This window comes from Erinaceus europaeus, chromosome 23 (genome assembly GCF_950295315.1).
Source record: "Erinaceus europaeus chromosome 23, mEriEur2.1, whole genome shotgun sequence".
In the NCBI taxonomy this organism is placed as follows: Eukaryota; Metazoa; Chordata; class Mammalia; order Eulipotyphla; family Erinaceidae; genus Erinaceus; species Erinaceus europaeus.
In genome coordinates, this window is record NC_080184.1 from 6,967,616 (window position 1) to 6,989,937 (window position 22,322).

Genomic DNA, 22,322 nt, shown 5'->3' on the forward strand with positions numbered 1-22,322 from the left:
AGTGAACCAAATGTTTAGTAAACAGGAACCAGAAAGTAAGATTAGGGCAGATTAGAATAGGAATTTTAACGTATAATGAAGCTGTGTAGTCTTCTTTAATTAGTATTTTCCTATGGGCCCATGAATTCAGTAATTTTTGCTTGAACTTGATAGTAACATGAAGATGGACTAAAAATATTATTTGGGAAGATGGCATCAGAGTTGAGAAAAGAACTAGGAAACTGGATTAAAGCAGAGAGTAGTTCCCAAACTTCACAGTAATGACCAGAAATGATGGAGAGATATTAGAGGTCTTGGCCCATCATGTCTATGGGGAAATCCAAGAATTCCCTGACTAATGGTGCTCTCCTTTATCTCCTTTTATTTATTCAATTTTAAGGAGCAAGTATGTTTTTTTCTCTCTCACAAATAGATGCTTTTATTTTTGGATCTAATTGGAGACAGTAAGTATGCGCACTTTCTTGGAAGTTGTCCTGTAGTGTCAGTCATGTGTCTTCCTTTTTTTGTTTGTTTTTCTGTTTTTAATTTTTCATAAAATGGAAATATTGGCCAACCTATAGGATAAGAGGGGTACATTTCCACACAATTCCCACACCCACAACTCCATTTTTAGTCCCCTCCCTTGATAGTTTCCCTGTGTTTTATCGCTCTGGGTGGGTGGACCCAGAATCATTTTGGGGTGCAGAAGGTGGAAATTGTGGCTTCTGTAATTGCTTCCCCGCTGAACATGGGTGCCTTCCATTTCTTTTAAGCCACAAACTGACCTCCAATTTAAGTCATTTAAAAAAGTTTTTCCTTCTTTTTTTTTTTTAAGTTACATTTTCTTACTGCTTCTTTGCCATGTGCATGGTCCTCAGTTGAATCAGGCCTCTGCCACACGGGAGCTTCAGTGCTGTGCTGTCTCTCTCTCTTCTTTCTTTTTTTCTTCTTAATATTGTAACATGGAGCTCTAAAAGGCTCAGTGATGAAAACATAAAAAGGTAAAGAAATTAAGTTGTACACTGAATGCTCTCCCAAACCTGACTCAGTGATGCTTAGACCTGTTTCTCCACCCTTCCAAGTGCACTTCATAGTAACATCACTGTCATATAAGATTCCAGGGGCTGTGTTCAGGACCTGGTGACAGCACAAAGCTTTTATCACTGTACCAATTAGTGTGTCACATGCTAGATCTTGAGAGTGAGGTATTTGTTATGTTTGGTGATGAGACAATCACTGACTTCATAAAGTAGATCCTGGATGTCTAATCTGCTGTCAGTATGAAGTGTTTTCTAATATAAATAAATACACTGTATGTTTTAGTGCTCGGTGACCTATGAAGATGTAACAGTGATATTCACTCAAGAGGAGTGGGCACTATTAAATTCTTCAGAGAGGAAACTCTACAGAAATGTGATGTGTGAAAACTTTAGAAACATTCTGTCAATAGGTAATTATGATATTCATTCATTTCTCAATAAAAAAGACATTTTTTCCATTGCTCAACAATGTACGCCGAGACATTGTAAAGTGAAAGGGGCATGATTGTGATTGTGACTCATGAGGGATACAAAATTCAATATATTTTTATCCTCTCTAATATCTTTTGTATTCTTAGGACAGTTACAAGAGGATCATTCCATCAAAGAGCAGTACAACTACCAAGGAAGTAAAAGGTTTGTATCTCATTCATAATTATACTGTCCTACCCAGAAAGCTACTATGAACTTCTCTGTGATTTATTTATTTGTTTCTTTAAGAAAGGATAAATTAACAAAACCATAGGGTAGGAGGGGTACAACTCCTCACAATTCCCACCACCCTATCTCCATACCCCACCCCCTCCCCTGATAGCTTTCCCACTCTCCATCCCTCTGGGAGCATGGACCCAGGGTCATTGTGGGTTGTAGAAGGTGGAAGGTCTGGCTTCTGTAATTGCTTCCCCGCTGAACATGGGCGTTGACTGGTCGGTCCATACTCTTAGTCTGCCTCTCTCTTTCCCTAGTAGGGTGGGTCTCTGGGGAAGCAGAGCTCCAGGACACATTGGTGGGGTCTTCAGTCCAGGGAAGCCTGGCCGGCATCCTGATGGCATCTGGAACCTGGTGGCTGGAAAGAGAGTTAACATACAAAGCCAAACAAATTGTTGAACAATCATGGACCCAAAGCTTGGAATAGTGGAGAGGAAGTGTTAGGGGGATACTCACTGCAAACTCTAGTGTACTTCTGCTTTCAGGTATACATTTTGCAGTAGTTTATGGATACGTGTGAACATATGCTCTCTCTCACAGAAACTGGTGTATAGCTAGGTTTTGTGACTCTGTTAGAAAGTGAACCTCCTGAGATGGAATTAGAGTATAGTATGAAAGGAAAGGTTTCACCCAAGTAATCAAGCTGAAGGGTTGTCATTCCACACGTGAAGTCTCTGGACACAGTCTGAAGTGAAGCATATTGAGGTGGCAATCGTTGTGTTGATTAGATTGTGATCGGCAGATTGAATATTATTTGATATGGATTGGGAGAGGCATACAGGAAAGTGGGTCCTATCCAAGGGTTCCAGGACTGGGGGAAGTAGGGGCTCTATAGTGGAGATGTGAGGTTCCTGCTGTCTTAGGGTTCAATAAGACAGTCGATAGTTAATGTTATCATCACATTATTTGGTAATTGGGTTAACTTTGAAAAGTTTTTTGTTAGGGTTTGCTGTACAGTACCCAGTATCTTGTATATAGCTGTGCCACCAGTTGCCTCTGATATACTTGGTTTAGGCTTTTGAGAGAGTCCGCATAACAAATACACAGCCTATATATTAAAAAGACTCAGTCTGTGTTTTAAAAAACTTCGAGACATACAATTAATTTTCCCCCTTTCATATTAATTAACTAGTGATTTATATGACTACATTTTACTAGGAGTGTACATAAACACCATTCCCACCACCAAAACACTGTGACCCATCTCTCCCACCCACTCCTACCCCCCACTGGCCCAGGAAGCTGCATATCTACCCCTCACCACAGGGTTTTTACTTTGGTGCGCTACTTACAATTTGGTCAGGTCCTGCTTTTAGTTTCCCTTTCAGATCTTCTTACTCAAGTTCTGTTGATGAGTGGGATCATCCCATACTCATCTTTATCTTTCTGACTTAGCTCACTTAACATAATTCCTTCTAGCTCTGTCCAAGATGGGTCAGAGGAGGTGGCTTCGTTGTTCTTGATAGCTGCATAGTATTCCATTGTGTATATATACCACATCTTTCTCAGCCACTCATCTGTTGTTAGGCACCTGGGTTGCTTCCAGGTTTTAGCTATTATAAATTGTGCTGCTGGGAGTCGTGCGATGGCGCAGTGGGTTAAGCGCAGGTGGCGCAAAGCGCAAGGGCTGGCTTAAAGATCCTGGTTCGAGCCCCCGGCTCACCACCTTCAGGGGAGTCGCTTCACAGGCAGTGAAGCAGGTCTGCTGGTGTCTTTCTCTCCCCCTCCGTCTTCCCGACCTCTCTCTATTTCTCTCTGTCCTATCTAACAACAAGGACATCACTAACAACAATAATAACTACAACAATAATGAAAAGCAACAAGGGAAAATAAAAAAAAAAATGAATTGTGCTGCTATGAACATAGGAGTACACACCTCTTTTCCGTTGGGTGTTATGGAGTCCTTGGAGTCATGTGATTTTTTTTTTTTTCATCTTCATGATTTCCCTAAATGGGTGGACCCTTATGTGTTCCTAAGTTTGTGCTCTTTAGTATTTGAGCTATTGCTTGGCTACTGCTATAATACAATCTTTTTTTAAATAACATTTTTATATTTATTTAATTATTCCCTTTTGTTGCCCTTGTTGTTGTTATTGATGTCTTTTGTTGTTGCATAGGACAGAGATAAATGGAGAGAGATGGGAAAGACAGAGAGGGGGACAGAAAGATAGACACCTGCAGACCTGCTTCACCATCTGTGAAACGACTCCCCTGCAGGTGGGGAGCCAGGGGCTCAAACCCGGATCTTTACACTGGTCTTTGCATGTTGCACCATGTATGCTTAAACCATTGCACTACTGCCCAACTCCCTATAATACAATCTTTTTAAAAGAGAATTTATGACTGATATAGATAATTTAAAAAAAATTTTTTTAATTTTTTTATTCCCTTTTGTTGCCCTTGTTGTTTTATTGTTGTAGTTGTTATTGTTATTGTCGTTGCTGGATAGGACAGAGAGAAATGGAGAGAGATGGGGAAGACAGAGAGGAGGAGAGAAAGATAGACACCTGCAGACCTGCTTCACCGCCTGTGAAGCGACTCCCCAGCAGGTGGGGAGCCGGGGTTCGAACCGGGATCCTTATGCCGGTCCTTTTGCTTTGCGCCACCTGCGCTTAACCCGCTGCACTACAGCCCGACTCCCTAAATAGATAATTTTTAAAGTATTTCATAAAACAATGATGACATGAATAGCTTCTGCAATAGTTGGTAATTGACTCAAATAATGATGGATGTAATGTATAAGCCTGAGGTTCTCATTTCAATCACTGGCATACATGTAAGAAAATGGTGTTCTGGATTATCATTTCTTTCTTCTGATGACAAATTCTCTGACACAGATAAGAAAGAAATGGAAGTTTTTAGAAATAAGGCAGGGGGACGTCTTGTGGTAGTGCAACCGGTTGAGCTCACATGGCGCAAAGTGAAAGGACTGGTCTGAGTATCCTGGTTTGAGCCCCCAGCTCCCCACCTGCAGGGGAGTCGCTTCACAGGTGTTGAAGCAGGTCTGCAAGTGTCTGTCTTTCTCTCCCCCTCCTCTCTGTCTTCCCCTTCTCTCTCCATTTATCTCTGTCATATGCAACAACAACAACAAATATCTCCAACAATAAAACCAACAAGGAGAACTAAAGGGAATAAATAAATAAATAAATAAATACAATATTGCTGTCTATATATCATTGGTTGTGGTTTAACTCACTTATGTATTATACTATTTAGTATTTAACAGCTTTTAATTGAGTTTTTCTTTTTAACTGAGAGCCTTTATATAATTTTAATTTATTATTATTATTTTGTCAGTACAAACATTTTTAGTCAAATGTATTGATAATGTCTATGAATTTTCATCATTTATGTATAATAATGTCCTGCATTTTCTTAATAAAGTTTCATTTTTTCATTACAATATCATTAAGTAAATTCTCACTGCTTTTCAGTAATATAGTGGAAATCTCTGAGGCCAAAGAACAAAGTCAAAATGGTGGGAAACCTCAAGAATGTGAAGTATACAACAAAGAATTGACTTATTCCAGTCAGCTTAAAAAACAGAGAAGAATTCCCATTGGAAAGAAACCTTATCAACGTAAACATTGTAGGAAAACATTCAGTCAAACTGGTGATCTTCGGCGACATGAATGTAAACAGTGTAGGAAAACATTCAGTTGTTCCAGTAAACTTCAGGCACATGAAAGAACGCACAGTGGAGAGAAGCCCTATGAATGTAAACAGTGTAGGAAAACATTCAGTGAAAGCGGTACTCTTCGGAAACATCAAAGAATACACAGTGGAGAGAAACCCTATGAGTGTAAACAATGTTCTAAAACATTCAGTCGATGCAGTTATCTTCGGAGACATGAAAGAACTCACAGTGGAGAGAAACCCTATGAATGTAAACAGTGTAGGAAAACATTCAGTCACTCCGGTAATCTTCGGACACATGAAAGAACTCACAGTGGAGAGAAGCCCTATGAATGTAAACACTGTAGGAAAACATTCAATCAATCCGGTCATCTTCGGACACATGAAAGAACTCACAGTGGAGAGAAACCCTATGAATGTAAACACTGTAGGAAAACATTTAGTGATAGCAGTGCTCTTCGGAAACATGAAAGAATGCACACGGGAGAGAAGCCCTATGAATGTAAACAGTGTAGTAAAACATTCAGTCGATCCAGTCATCTACGGACACATGAAAGAACTCACAGTGGAGAGAAACCCTATGAATGTCAACAATGTAGGAAAACATTCAGTGTTTCCAGTTCTCTTCGGATACATGAAAGAACGCACAGTGGAGAGAAGCCCTATGAATGTAAAAGGATGTGGCCTTAGAATTGTCTCAGGAGGGAATCAGGTGGGTTAAGTACACGTGGCACAAAGCGCTAGGACCAGCTTAAGTATCCTGGTTCCAGACCTCAGCTCCCCACATGCAGAGGAGTCGCTTCAAAAGCTGTGAAGCAGATCTGCAGGTGTCTTATCTTTTTCTCCTTCTCTCAGTCTTCCCCTCCTCTCTCCATTTCTCTTTGTCCTATCCAACAATAATGACATCAACAACAACGATAATAACTACAATAATAAACTACAAGGGCAACAAAAGGGAAAATAAATAAATATGAAAAAAAAGAATTGTCTCAGGAAGAGTGATAGTATCTGGACCAGGCAAGAAAGAGCTTACACCCATAGGATGTTACAAAACTATGGGGACCTGCTCTTCTTAGGTGAGGAGGTTTCATAAGGAATACTACTATACATTCAGCTTCATACAGATATTTGGAAACTTTTGCAAAAATTCATTCATATTCCAAAGTAAAGATAGTTTTTTTTTAAATAAAAGTATTGTGTTGCCCTTGTTTTTTAATTGTTGTAGTTATTATTATTGTTATTGTTGGATAGGACAGAGGAAATGGACAGAGGAGGTGAATACTTAGGGGGGAGAGAAAGACACCTGCAGACCTGCTACACCGCCTGTGAAGCAACTCCCCTGCATGTGGGGAGCTGGGGGTTCAAACCGGGATCCTTGAACCGGTCCTTATTTATTTTTATAAGTAGCAATGTTTGGGGGCTGAGCAGTTGCTGCACTCACTTAAGAGCACATGCTGTCATGTGAAAACACTTGAGTTTAAGCCCCAGCTGCCCACCTGCAGGAGAGAAGCTCTATGAGTGATGAAGTGGAGCTGCAGTCTCTTTCCTCCATGTCCCTCCCCTCTCAATTTTTTTCTGTTCCACAAAAAAAAAAAAAAAGTAGCATCACAGCAGACATAGGAACAGAGAGATATTCAGCAGACTCTGGGGTACAGTCATGAAGAGAGAGTGCCATTAGTACAGGACTTCTAGTTGGGAGATGACAAACTGCAGACAGTGATGGTCATCTATCATTGTGAATTCTGAAAGCTCATGGAGAGTACTATTTGAAGTTTAAAAATGCTACACTTATATATCTTCATTAAAGTTTAAAACATACGGCAACATATGTTTATAACACTGTGGTGGTTATCCGGGGGGGAAAGCATGGATTTGGGGGTGGAGGAGGAACAGAACTGTGGCAGTGTGCCTCATGGGAAACTATATCGCTGCAATCTGATGATTATGTCAGTCATTATTGAAACACAAATGAGAAATAAATATAGACAACAAAGCCAATCATGATGCTCAGCATATTTCTTAAATGTTTTCTTCATTAAAAGAGGAGGACCATGGGTAGACAGCATAAGGGATATGTTAAGATAATCTCTACTGAGATTCCAATGTCCCAGATTCAATCCCCTACACCATCATAAATCAGAGCTGAGAACGTTGCACTGATTTGAGAGAAAAAAAAAATCCTCTGTTCCATAGTATTGATAACCCAACCTAATATTTTTGGGGTAGCTAGATAAATACAAATAAGAAAATTAAACTGAATGTGTTAAAATTAAATAGGTAACTGATATATCTGTATTAAAAATACTAAATTAAATCCCATGGGACATTCTAGATGATGTTCTGTTCATTGGTCTCTCAAAATTCAACACAGATATGCAGTAAATTTTGGATGCTAAAATATATTAGGAATGAATTAGAAAAAATATGAAAGGAAATCTAAACATACATTTATAATAAAACTAGTAAAATATAAATTTATATCTATGTTTAATTAAAATTCAAAAAATAGTCATCAGGTATTACAGAATTTACTGCCTGTATGATAAAACCATTGCTATAGGAAATATTTTTTCTTTTTCCCATATTTTTCCTTTGTTTAATTTGATGAAAGAGAGATGGGAAAGGTGTATAAACATTGTTGACTGTAAACCCCATGGATTTGTTCTGATCTGGGGCCCCTGTTCAGCTTAGGAGCCTATGTGACCTCTTCATCCCAGTATATCTTGAGCTCACATTTTGAGGTCATGAGTAGGACTATTCCAAACTGCCCCAATTTCAGGACCCATTTTCCTCAGGTGTAACACAGAGTATGTTGTCCGGCCTCCCTTCCGACTATGGAACATTTTCTACCGTTGTTGATTCACATTGAGGGCAAGGTCCTATGGGGTCCCACAAAGGGGTCTATCATGTTGTTTCTGATGGAGATGACAGTAACAATGGAGAGAGGGATCTATTTGAGGTCTAGATCTGTCATGTCTGTTTGGGAATACTACATTATTTTCACATCTTTCTCACTGCAGGTTGGGATGTTCAGTGAGAAATTAATAGAGATAAAGAGGAGGCACAGATGGATATTTGAAGTAATCTACCAAAGTGCTGCAACAATAGCAAGCCCTATAGACTCAGTAATTATGCTCAGAATAAATAAAGCAAAATCTGGAAGAACTAATTTGCAGACAGGTGCTAGGTAGTGGAGTAGCCGGTTGAGCATGCATGCTATGATGTGCAAAGACCCAGGTTTAAGCATCTAGTCCACAACTGCTGGATAAAAGCTTAAAAAGCAGTGATGTAGTGGGGCGGGTGGTAATGCAGCAGGTTAAGCGCACATGCCGCAAAGCACAAGGACCAGCTCAAGTATCTGGTTCAAGCCCCCAGCTACCCCACCTGCAAGGAAGTTGCTTCAGGGACAGTGAAGCAGGTCTTCAGGTGTCTATCTTTCTGTCCTCTCTGTCTTCCCTTCCTCATCTCCATTTCTCTCTGTCCTATCCAACGACAGTGACAACAATAAGAACAATAATAACTACAACAACAACGATAAACAGAAGGGAAACATAAGGGGGAAAATAGCTTCCAGAAGCAGTGGATTTGTAGTGCGGGCGCCAAGCCCAAGCAATAACCCCGGAGGCTAAATAAATAAATTTTCTTTAAGAAAGCAGTGATGTAGTCCTATGGGTCTCTATATTTATCTCCCCCTTCACTCTCAGTTTTTCTCTCTTTTTTTTCTTGGTGGTATGGTTGGATTGGACCTGAGACTTTGGAGCCTCAATCATGAGAGTCCCTTTGCATAACCATTATGCTATCTACCCCTGCCCCAATTTCTCTCTAGCACTATATCATAATAAACAAATAATTTTAAAAAGGGATAATCTACAGCCAGGCAGTGGCACATCTGGTTAATGACACACATTACAATATGCAAGGACTCATGTTTGAGCCCCTAGTACCCACCTGCAGGTGGAAAGCTTCAGAAGTAGTGAAGCAGCCCTGCAGGTCTCTGTCCCTTTCCCTCTCTATTTCCCCCTCCCCCCTCAATATCTCTCTGTCCTATGTAATAATAAATAAAAATATTGTAAAAAAGAAATAGTCCACAACATGAACAGGCTTTAATACTCTTCAGAAACAAACAAGGCAACAAATATATATATATATATAATTTTTTTCCCAAAATAACAGGGTGGGAGAGCTAGTGTAAAGGTTCTGAAGGCAGATTCTCATGCCTAAGGTTTTCATATCTCAGGTTCAATCTCCTGCACTACCATAAACCAAATTCTTTAAACTGTGAGAAAACGTGTGTGTGTGTATGTGTGTCCATGTGTTTAAGACAAATAGTGTTTTTTTTTTTTTTTAGTGAAAAAGGGATACAGAGAAAAAGATACACAGAGAGAGCTACCAGAGCACTGCTCCGCTCTGGCTTATGGTGGTGCTGGGGACTGGACCTGGGACTTTGGAGGCTTGAAAGTCTTTTGCATAACCATTACGCTATCTCCCCAGCCCTGAACTAGTGTTATATGTTATGGTGGCCCTATGAGACCAACATAGCACATAACTGCCAAGCATATGAGATTGTTTATACAAACTCACCCGTTTCCTGTGCCAGTCAGAGAAGCTCTGTGTTACTGTGCCTCTTTTTTTTTTTTTTTTTTTTGCCTCTTTCTTTTTAACTCGGGTGGGGAAGCCTTTTTCTGCCAAAGACCATTCAGATGATTTATTTTGCTTTTTTTTGTGGTTTTATCAACTCAAGTTACAGGGTGCACATCAACAGCTACTCATTCTCTTAGTTGAGCAGCCTGGGGTCGGGGTAGGTGACTCTGTTGGCCAGTGGGGCTGTCTGCTTCACAATGGCTTTGCCGTTCTTGAGGAGACATTGGGAGTGACCTCAGTGCAGTAGGGCTTGTTGCACATGCACAGTAGGCGCTTAGTTTTTCTGCTGTTGCCACAGTCCATGTTGGGCATCAGGATCTGGCCCTTGGACCTGTGGTGCACCCTGGTGTTGATGCCCCTGGACTTCCTTCATTTCCTCTTGATCTTGACATTAACACCAATAGATTTGCTCCCACCCTACAGCCCTTGCAGGAAGGTTGAGCAGGCTCCACTTCCGCCAGGAAGGTGAAGCCTCCTGCAGCCAGGAATGCAGCTTGGCCCTCGGAGCTGGAAGGTGGCCCATTAATCAGCTGTGGTTGACTGAATAGTAAGAGGCAGGGGCCACTGTCCTTGGCCTGCTCCCTCTTAGCACCTCTGTGCTCTGAGCTCTGAGACAGATAGCATAATGATTATGACAAAGATTTTCCCTTTCTTTCTTTCTTTCTCTTTCTTTCTTTCTTTCTTTCTTTCTTTCTTTCTTTCTTTCTTTCTTTCTTTCTTTCTTTCTTCTTTTTGCCTCTAGGGTGCCCGCACTACAAATCCACTGCTCCTAGAGGCCATCTTTTTTCCACTGTTATTGTTGCTGCTGTTGCTGTTGTTGGATAGGATGGAGACAAATTGAGAGAGGAGGGGAAGAGAAAGACAGACACCTGCAGACGTGCTTCACAGCTTGTGAGATGACTCCCTGCAGGTGGGGAGCCAGGGGCTTGAACCAGGATCCTTGAATCAGTCTCTGTGCTTTGAGCCATGTGCGCTTAACCCACTGCACTACCGCCCGGCCCGCAACAAAGATTATCATGACTGAGGTTCTGAGGTTCTGAGTTCGGTCCCACACATCCCCATAACATTGTGGTTAAAAATAAGTAAATAAGCCAGGTGGTGGCGCACCGGCTTAAGCTAAGCCCTCGTAGTGCAAGGACCCACGCAAGGATCTCGGTTCAACCTCCGGGCTCCTCACCTGCTGGTGGGTCGCTTCATAAAAATAAGTAAATACTATGAAAGGAAAGGTCTCACCGGAGTAATGAAGCTGAAGGGTTGTCATTCCACACGTGAAGTCTCCATGATTGCTCAACAATTTGTTTGGCTTTGTATGTTAACTCTCTTTCAGCCACCAGGTTCCAGATGCCATCAGGATGCTGGCCAGGCTTCCCTGGACTGAAGACCCCACCAATGTGTCCTGGAGCTCTGCTTCCCCAGAGACCCACCCTACTAGGGAAAGAGAGAGGCAGACTGGGAGTATAGACCGACCAGTCAACGCCCATGTTCAGCAGGGAAGCAATTACAGAAGCCAGACCTTCCACCCTCTGCAACCCACAACCACCCTGGGTCCATGCTCCCAGAGGGCTAGAGAATGGGAAAGCTATCAGGGGAGGGGGTGGGATATGGAGACTGGGTGATGGGAATTGTGTGGAATTGTACCCCTCCTACTCTATGGTTTTGTTAATCCTTTCTTAAATAAAAAATAAATTTAAAAAATAAAGCATAAGAATAGGCTCGGTGAACCAGTGAAATAGCTCAATTTGATAATGCTCTGCTCCCAAGTTCCAGTACAGCCCCCACCATTTGAAGGACGCTTCCATACTGAAGTCTCTTTCTTTCTGTGACTCAGTTTCTATATAAGGATAATAACAGTAAATTAACAGCCTTAGAGCTACTTCACTGTGCCCCAGCCTCACTGCTCCCAGCAGGTGTTCCTCCCAATTCTGTTCCCAGGAATATAATCATGCTTGGGGGCAGGGATCCCCAATTTTGGCCCCTGTGTTCTCTCTAAGGCTTACAGAGTAAATGACCCAATGGTCACTTTGGTATGGGGGAAGGAGGTGAGGGCATCTATGCCCCCCCCATCTTAAGGGTCCATCATGAGTAATCTCTACAATGAATTGAGAAGAAAGCATGATTATTCAGGTAAGTTAAACTATTGAAAACAAAACATGTTTGGGCATGGGAGAGGGGGAAGCGAGAGAGAGAGAGAAAGTATGAGGTTGACTTAAATTTTGCTCTCATAGTAGTCCCAGAAAGAATGAGCCCCCCAAAGGTTAAGTCTTTAAAACCCCAAAGCCCCACCTGTAACCACTCCTTTTTATGGGTGGTGCCTTTTCTTCCTCAACAATTCTATGCAGCCAGACTCAGATGTGAGTGTTTTGAGTGCTAAGCACAGTTGCCTCTAGCAATGATTAAGTCCTTGGTATGTGGTGGGCACCATGCTAAGCTTTGTGCAAGTATCATCTTTCACTGGTTCATTCATCACTTCAAAAACTGAAGCTCTTGTCTAGCCAGATGCTGGGGACTATATCTCTGGGAAGGTTCTTGGAACCCCAAGAGCTAAGATCTCTTATAAGGGGGAGTCAGGCAGTAGCACAGCGGGTTTAGCACAGGTGGCGCAAAGCAAGAACAGGCATAAGGATCCTGGTTCGAGCCCCCGGCTCCCCACCTGCAGGGGAGTCGCTTCACAAGCAGTGAAGCAGTTCTGCAGGTGTCTGTCTTTGTCTCCCCCCTCTGTCTTCCCTGCCTCTCTCCATTTCTCTTTGTCCTATCCAACAACAACAACATCAATAAAACTACAACCATAAAACAACAAGGGCAGCAAAAGGGAATAAATAAATATGTTTTTAAAAGAACTCATATAAGAAAAAAAAAACAGCAGACAAACCCATGAGAAGTTTAATGAACACATGAGTCAACTAAGTGTAGCCTGGGTTAAAATTGCAGCAAGCTAGGTCAGGAGACCTCAGCACTCAATGGGCAAGGCAGAAGGTGGGTATGGTAGCTGCTTTGAACAGGGATGGTCAGAGTGGGTGTGAGGCATGACATTTTCAAACCCAAGCCTCCTCTTCTTCTAGTGTTTGCCCTTCTTCCGTAGCCAGTCAACAGCATCAGGTTGAGCCTGATGTAAAGCTTCGAGACCTCCTTTGAATCTGGAGAGGTGGCAGTCGTTGACTATGTGGGTCATAGTCTGTCTGGAGCCGCAGGGGCAGTTCGGGTCGTCTCTGGCTCCCCAGCGATGGAACATAGTGGCACACCGGCCATGGCCTGTTCGATAGCGATTGAGGAGGGCCCCATCATAAAGTGCTAGGTCAAAGCCGGGTTGCAGGGGTCTGTGATGAGGTGTTTGTTCTTGACCTCAGCTGACTGCCAACTCTGTTTCCAAGAGTCTGGAACAGAGAAGTTCAGTGTAGGCGTAGGGGACCAGATTGGGTGATGAGACGTCAAGCATTGGACAGGGTGGGCGAATATATCCGCGTATATTGGCAGGTCCATCGAGCGTAGACGTGGGAAATGAACTTAGATGATGCCGCTATTGACTGGCTACGGAAGAAGGGCAAACGCTAGAAGAAGAAGAAGAAGAAGAAGAAGAAGAAGAAGAAGAAGAAGAATTGTGAATGGCAGCATAGCATTTAATGACTCATCAGTATTACTACAATAAGAACACTGCACTTTATTAACTTCAATATAATAGTCATAAAATGTTTAAATATAGCATTGTATGTCATTCTAAGATCTATGTTAAAAATACAGAAGAGGCCATGAACAAGCATTCCTAGTTATTCATAATCATCTGATCAACTTATAAGAGTGCTGCTGTGGATTGAACTCAGGACCTCATGTTTCAGATTTCAATGCTTTATCCCCTGCAGCACCTCCCAGACCACTAGGATAAACTCTATGATATTTGATAAGATGAGATGAATATATGAATATTCCCTATTATAAACATTCTGATTTTTAGTTTTTTTTTTAAATTTCAAATATGCATGTGTAAAAGTGTCTACCAAGTATGGATTTTCTCATCTTGTGTAAGGTGTAAGGAATAGCTGAAGGCTTTTCTACATTCTTCACATGCGTAGGATTTCTCCTGAGTGTGAATTCTATGATGTTTCATAATATTTGAGTGCTGAATAAAATCTTCCCCCCATTCTTCACATGTGTAAGATTACTCCAGTTATGAATTATATGATGTTTCCAGAGGCTTGATGCATAAGTAAAGGCTGTTCCACATCCTTCCATGTGTGAGGTTTCTCTTCACATGTGTAAGTTTTCTCTCCACTACGAATTCTCTGATGTTGAATGAGGTTTGAGGACTGAGAAAAGGCTTTTGCACAGTCTTCATATGTGTAAGGTTTCTCCCCATTATGAATTCTTTGATGTCAAATGATGTTTAAGGAATGAGAAAAAGCTTTTCCACATTATTCACATGTGTAAGGTTTCTCCCCAGTATGAGTTTTCTGATGTTGAATGAGGCTTGAGGACTGAGTAAAGGTTTTTCCACATTCTTCACGTGTAAGGTTTCTCCCCATTATGAATTCTATTATATTTCATGAAGTTTGAGGACTGAGTAAAGGCTTTTCCACATTCTTCATGTGTAAGGTTTCTCCCCTATATGAATTTTATGATGTATCATGAGGCTTGAAGCATGTGTAAAGGCTTTTCCACATTCTTTACATGTGTATGGTTTCTCCCCAGTATGAATTCTATGATGTTTCATGAGGCTTGAGGCATGAGTAAAGGCTTTTCCACATTCTTCACATATGTAAGGTTTCTCCCCAGTATGAATTCTATGATGTTTCCTGAGGCTTGAGTAAAGGCTTTTCCACATTCTCCACATATGTAAGGTTTCTCCCCAGTATGAATTCTATGATGTTTTATGAGGCTTGAGGACTGAGTAATGGCTTTTCCACATTCTTCACATGTGTAAGGTTTCTCCCCAGTATGAATTCTCTGATGTTGAATGAGTTTTGATGACTGATTAAAAGCTTTTCCACATTTTTCACATGTGTAAGCTTTCTCCCCAGTATGTATTCTATGATGTTTTATAAGATCTGAGTACCTTTTAAATGATTTTTTTTACATTGCTTATAATTGTAAATTTTCTGACTTCTTTTGAGTTTTCTGTTGTGCAATAAGCATAGAGGAGCATGGATATATTTTGCTGCATTGTTTAAAATTGTGAAATTTCTATTTAGTATTAATGTTCTGATTTTTAATACATTTTGAAATATTTGCAATTTTATTATATTTACTTATATTATTTTGTACGTTCTGCTACTGAGGAATAACTGAATTTACATTTAATCTAACTGCATTGTGAAAAGTTTTTGAGTAACTACATATAGTATGACCTTGAGAATGTTCTTGATGTTCCACATTTATTATTCTGAAATTGAACATGTTTGAAAATATCATGTGTATCTTGAATTAAAGAACCATAAGTGAGTTACTCTGGGGTTTTATCCTGGTTGATTCAAGCAACTGATCTATTTTGTTGGTAGGGACTTTTCTCTGCAAGATTGTGCCAGATTCCTTGATTTCAACATGGCACACACTTTGCACTGTACATTGGTTCTTACATGTACATTCCGTTATTAATTCTGTGTTGTGAAGATGTCTGCTTCCATGTGTGCTCATTACCACTTCTGAGAGTTACTTTTCTCTCCCCAGTATTGGCAGAAAGACCTTATCACAAGAGATTTCTAAAAGCTAACAAATAAGATTTACAAGATTACAGTGAATATACTTATAAAAATAATAAAATTATACTCTCTCAAAAATCTAACACCTAATAAACCAGGGCTAGTGGTAGAATCCATACAAATGAGAGACAACTTTTTTTATTCCCTTTTGTTGTCCTTGTTGTTTTATTGTTGTAGTTATTATTGTTGTCATTGTTGTTGGATAGGACAGAGATTTGCAGAAAGGAGGGGGGAGACAGGGAGGGAGAAAGAAAGATAGATACCTGAAGACTTGCTTCACTGCTTGTGAAGTGACTTCTCTACAGGTGGGGAGCCAGGGCTCAAAATGGGATCCATATGGGGGTCCTTACACTTTGTGCCACCAGCACATAACTGCTGCACAACAGCCTGACTCCCAAGAGACAAATTTCAAATATGAATGGGAAGTAAGGAAAGCTAACTGTTATTCAAGACAATGGTGCTGAGATAAGTAAAGATTTAAAAGGCAATCTTAGTTGGAAAATATTAAAAATCATAAAACAAAATTAGAAATGACATTTAACCAAAGGTGTGTAGACAATAATTGTAAGGAACATTCACACCCCCCCATTCATAGTTCCAGCATTAAAAGAAGAGAACACAGATATAAATTAAATGCTCACTGGCAGATGAATGGATACAGAAGTTATGGAACATATACTCAATAGGCTACAATTTTCATAAAAAATGATTATATGATTATATCAGGTGGTTTCATTCATGTGGATATGTAGAACTGAAATACATGCACTTGAAAATAAAACATAGTGAACACATTTCTAAGATTTGGGCTTTTAATAAAAATGATTAGATTGTGTCTTTTTGGACTAAATATAAAGGATTTAAGATAATTATATTGGCCCATAAACTAGGACAAATATATACCTGAAAGCAGTAGTTTGCAGTGAGTACCCCCCAACACTTCATCTCCACTATTCCAACCTTTGGGTCCATGATTATTCAACAATTTGTTTGGCTTTGTGTGTTAACTCTCTTTTCAGCCACCAGGTTCCAGATGCCAGCATGATGCTGACCAGACAGACTTCCCTGGACTGACGAACCTACTAATGTGTTTTGGAGCTCTGTTTCCCCAGAGACCCACATTAGGAGAATAACCCATTAATATCAAGTAATATTCATCCCTGGGAAACAAGGATGATTCAACACTTGCAAGTCAGTTAATGTAACCTACCATATCAACAAAAAGATAAAACTCACATGATTTTTATCAATTATGCAGGAAAAAGCCAATTCCATCAGGGCCCATAAAGAGAAGAGGAATAAAGAAAAACATTCAGAAGTAGTAATAGGTGTAGGTGTAACTTAAAAAGAAAAAGAAGGGGAGTGGGGCTGTAGCGCAGTGGGTTAAGCGCAGGTGGCGCAAAGCACAAGGACCGACATAAGGATCCTGGTTCGAACCCCGGCTCCCCACCTGCAGGGGAGTCGCTTCACAGGCGGTGAAGCAGGTCTGCAGGTGTCTATCTTTCTCTTCTCCTCTCTGTCTTCCCCTCCTCTCTCCATTTCTCTCTGTCCTATCCAACAACGACAACAACAATAATAACTACAACAATAAAACAATAAGGGCAACAAAAGGGAATAAATAAAATAAATATTAAAAAAAAAGGAAGGCAGGACCATAGCTACAATAGGTAAAATTACAGATAAAAAGTAGAGGATAGAGAGAGGCAGACTGGGAGTATGGACCGACCAGTCAACGCCCATGTTCAGCGGGGAAGCAATTACAGAAGCCAGACCTTCTACCTTCTGCAACCCTCAACGACCCTGGGTCCATGCTCCCAGAGGGCTAGAGAACGGGAAAGCTATCATGGGAGGGGGTGGGCTATGGGGATTGGGTGGTGGGAATTGTGTGGAGTTGTACCCCTCCTACCTTATGTTTTTGTTCATTAATCCTTTCTTAAATAAAAAATTTAAAGTAGAGGATAGATCAGAAATGTAAATAAATTATATAGATAGATGGTAGATGATAGATAGTTAATAGGTAGATAGTTTTAATAATGAGTGAACCTTTATCTGTGACCTTGGGAGAACCACTGCAGTTTTCGGTGGAGGGAGTGAAGACACAGAATTGTGGTGGTGGGAATGGTATGGAATTTTACCCCTGTTATTTTGTCATTTTGTAAATTACTAATAAAAAACAAAAAAGAAAAACAAGGTCTCTGTTGGATGAGTATAATGGAGACACAGCATAGAGGTTTATGGGATTCAAAGTCTCATAAATACCCAGGACTGAGAGCACAGAAGTGAAAGCTTGGAGTTGGCGGTAGCACAGTGGGATAAGTGCACTTGGCACAAAGCTCAAGGAGTGGCAGAAGGATCCTGGCTGGAGACCACTGCTCCACACCTGCATGGGAGTCGATTCATAGGCAGTGAAGCAAGCGCTGCAGGTGTCTATCTTTCTCTCCCCCTCTCTATCTTCCCCTCCTCTCTCCTTTTCTCTCTGTCCTGTTCAACAACAATGACAACAGTAATAGTAACAATAACACCCATAAAAAAACAAGGGCAACAGAGGGAAAAATGGCCTCCAGGAGCAGTGGATTCGTAGTGCAGGCATTACGAATAATCCTGCAATCCAGCAATAACCCTGGAGGCAAAAAAAAAAAGTGAAAGCTTTTGCTTTCCTCATAATAAAACAAAAAGAAAAAAAGAAGAGAACTATATTCAGATAAAATGTGAGACTTTCCACTTGGACTGGAGCTGGTGAATTGCACAAAAGTAAAAGTCTCTGGGATAGGGGAAGGGTTCAGGTCATGAAACATGATGGCAGAGGACCTAGTGGTGTGGAATTGTTATATGGAAAACTGGGAAATGTTACACATGTACGGACTATTGTATATTTTATTTCTTTATTGGGGGATTAATGTTTTATCAAATTATTGTATTTTACTGTTGACTATAAACCATTAATCCTCCAATAAAGAAATTTTAAAAAGTAAATGTGATGCTTTCCATAGTTGCCTCAGTGATTCTGCGCAAATTCTTTTAAGTATCCGGAGAAGTATTAACTTGATGGGTAATCACTAAAGAGTTGTGTCAAGTGAGCAAAGCTACATCATCTGTCAGGGTCCAATGTGAAGCCAGGTGCCTGTGTCAGATGAGCATACCCTCCATGTTGGGGAATCTTAGCATAAATCAATGAGCAGATGTTCAATAAAATCTACTAATTAACATCACTCTGCACAAATTATAAAAATTACATTTCTTTTTAAAAATATTTTTTCAATTATTTATTTATTTATTTATTCCCTTTTGTTGCCCTTGTTTTTTTTCTATAGGGCATATGAACACGTGTCCATAAATGAGGGCAAAACATATCCGTGAAGTAAAATTGCACAATAGTCTGCAGTGAGTCAACAAATGAAGCAAGCAAGTAGAAAGACCTAAAAAGACAACATAAAGTGCCTAATGAAAGTTTCTATTTAGACCTAGATACCCTCCTCACCGCCTTCCTACTACACTTCCCTCAGTCACTCCAAAGCTAACTTTATGAAAAAGCAAGGACTGCAAAAGCTGAATACGGGCAAGAGACGGGCAAACATGAATGATGACTCTTTAGTTACTGTCGGGCCACCCCATCAGCTGGGGCCCTAGCTGTGGAGGCCTGAGATTCCCACACAGACTTGATGGGCCCAGACCTCAAATAAATAATTTTTTAAATAAACAGTTTAAAAAATATAACGAGAGAGAGAGAGAGAATGAGGTTGGATGAGAAAGAGGGAAACTTCCTTGGTGTGATTTATGTGGGTCTATAGTGTCACAGAGGAAGCATGCACAGTCAGCATTCGGCCTCTACTCTGCTCCTAGGGACATACTCAAGGCCCGGACACTTGCAGAAATGTGAACCTCAATATCAACCACGAGGCCTTCCCTTCGATCTCCCCCTTGCCTTCCCATATCACACTGTCTCTACCCAGTAATATGTAATTTTAACAAATAGAGTTAGACAAGGGTAGATAGCATCATGACTATATAAACAGGCTCTCATGCTTGAGGTTACAAACTCCCATGTTCAATCCCCAGCACCACCACAAAGCACAGCTGAGTCGCGCTCTAGTAAAACAATAATAATAAGTAAAAAGAAAGAAAAAGACCCAAATAGATCTATGACCATATTGAAATGTCTCCTGTCACCTGCCAGTGAGGCAGGAGACAACACTGGAAGGCACAGAGCTGGTGAAGCTTCGAGAAAGAACAGGCAGGCAAAGGAACCAACCAGGTGTGCAGGAACCAACAGGGACATAGGATGAGGCCTAGTGGTTGATAATGAAGTTCACATTTTGGGACACAGAAAAGGGAGAGGTAGATGATGCCGGTGGTGTGGGGGCAGAAGATGCAGACTAGGGAGAAGGAGATGATGCAGACAGTAAGAAGGCTGAAGATGCAGCAGAAGAGAAGGAGATGATGGAGTGGTGGGATGGCAGAAGATGCAGAAGAAACAGAAGGAGATGATGGAGATGGCGGAGAGTGAGAAGATGCAGTGGAGGGAGGAGAAGAAGAAGGTGATGGAGATGGCAGGGATGGAGAAGATGCAGAAGAGGGAGAGCTGCATCATCTCACTCTCCGCCATCTCCATCATCTACTTCTCCCTCTTCTGCATCCTCTCACTCCCCGCCATCTCCATCATCTCCTTCTCCCTCTTCTCCATCTTCTCACACTCCGCCATCTTTATCATCACCTTCTCCCCCTTCTACATCTTCTCAACCACCGCCATCTCCATCATCACCATCTCTCTCTTCTGCATCCTCTCAAACTCCACAATCTCCATCATCTCCTTCTTATTCTGCATCTTCTCACTCTCCGCCATCTCCATCATTTCCTTCTCCCTCTTCTGCATCTTCTCACCCGCCGCCATCTCCATCATCTCCTTCTCCCTCTTCTGCATCATCTCACTCTCCGCCATCTCCGTCATCTCCTTCGCCTTCTTCTGCATCTTCTCACTCTCCGCCATCTCCATCATCTCCTTCGCCCTCTTCTGCATCTTCTCACTCTCCACCATCTCCATCATCTCCTTCGCCCTCTTCTGCATCTTCTCACTCTCCGTCATCTCCATCACCTTCTCCAATTTCTGGAACTTCCACCTTCCGCCATCTTCATCATCTCCTGCTCCCTCTGCTTCATCTTCTCAGTCTCCCCCATCTCCATCATCTTCTTTTCTCTCTCTGGATCTCATGCCTCGCCACTGTCTCCATCATCTCCCTCTCCCGCTTCTGAGTCTTCTGCATCACCGCTTTCTACATCACGCCATGACTGTCGGCATCTCCGTTTTGCAAGTTGCTAGTAGTGTTATTTTAGCTATCTTCCAAAGGACATCTAACGACATTAGTTTTTATGCTAACCTTTTATATGCAGGTGGACCCAATGATTGTCAGGGAGATAATGTCATGCTGGATAAGTATCCAGAAAGCTGGATCAGGGAAGCTTTTACTTCCCGAATATGGGAAAGCTGTGTATATACTGTTGATGTAGACCCCATCAATTTGTCCTGGTGCCAATATTCACCTTAGGAGCCTGTGAGACCATTGCATCCCTTTAGGTCTGAGCTCACATCCTGTGGTCATCAGTAGGAACGTTCCAAGACGCCCCATATCAGGACCTATCTTCCGCAGGTGTAGCATAGAGTATGTTGTCCAACTCCCTTCAGAGCATGGAACATGCTCTACAACTGTTGATCCTCATAGAGGGCAAGGTCCTATGTGGGCTCACCATGGTGTCTATTGTGGTGTTCCTTATGGAGATGACCAGTGACAGGTCCCATGAGATAGGGCATATGAACACGTGTCCATAAATGAGGGCAAAACATATCCGTGAAGTAAAATTGCACAATAGTCTGCAGTGAGTCAATAAATGAAGCAAGCAAGTAGAAAGACCTAAAAAGACAACATAAAGTGCCTAATGAAAGTTTCTATTTAGACCTAGATACCCTCCTCACCGCCTTCCTACTACACTTCCCTCAGTCACTCCAAAGCTAACTTCATTAAAAAGCAAGGACTGCAAAAGCTGAATACGGGCAAGAGACTGGCAAACATGAATGATGACTCTTTAGTTACTGTCGGGCCACCCCATCAGCTGGGGCCCTAGCTGTGGAGGCCTGAGATTCCCACACAGACTTGATGGGCCGAGACCTCAAATAAATAATTTTTTAAATAAACAGTTTAAAAAATATAACGAGAGATAGAGAGAGAGAGAGAGAGAGAGAGAGAGAGAATGAGGTTGGATGAGAAAGAGGGAAACTTCCTTGGTGTGATTTATGTGGGTCTATAGTGTCACAGAGGAAGCATGCACAGTCAGCTTTCGGCCTCTACTCTGCTCCTAGGGACATACTCAAGGCCCGGACACTTGCAGAAATGTGAACCTCAATATCAACCACGAGGCCTTCCCTTCGATCTCCCCCTTGCCTTCCCAATTTCACACTGTCTCTACCCAGTAATATGTAATTTTAACAAATAGAGTTAGACAAGGGTAGATAGCATCATGACTATATAAACAGGCTCTCATGCTTGAGGTTACAAACTCCCATGTTCAATCCCCAGCACCACCACAAAGCACAGCTGAGTCGCGCTCTAGTAAAACAATAATAATAAGTAAAAAGAAAGAA

The 22,322-nt window shown here is 41.4% G+C and overlaps 2 protein-coding genes and 1 pseudogene across 4 annotated transcripts in view; 1 reads left to right on the plus strand and 2 right to left on the minus strand.

The window, feature by feature from the left end:
* Positions 1–6,648, plus strand: part of LOC132535598 (zinc finger protein 709-like) — a 306,876-nt gene extending 300,228 nt beyond the window's left edge. For both annotated transcript variants that reach the window (XM_060182189.1, XM_060182190.1), the window contains 3 exons: positions 1,303–1,429; positions 1,598–1,655; positions 5,162–6,648. In XM_060182189.1, coding sequence (XP_060038172.1) covers positions 1,303–1,429; positions 1,598–1,655; positions 5,162–6,053 — 1,077 coding nt within the window. In that variant the 3' untranslated portion in view covers positions 6,054–6,648. The remainder of the gene's footprint in view (positions 1–1,302; positions 1,430–1,597; positions 1,656–5,161) is intronic.
* Positions 1–22,322, minus strand: part of LOC103127055 (zinc finger protein 709-like) — a 1,044,365-nt gene that overhangs the window by 657,518 nt on the left and 364,525 nt on the right. The window lies entirely within an intron of this gene.
* LOC132535667 (zinc finger protein 883-like) lies at positions 14,408–20,492 on the minus strand (annotated as a pseudogene).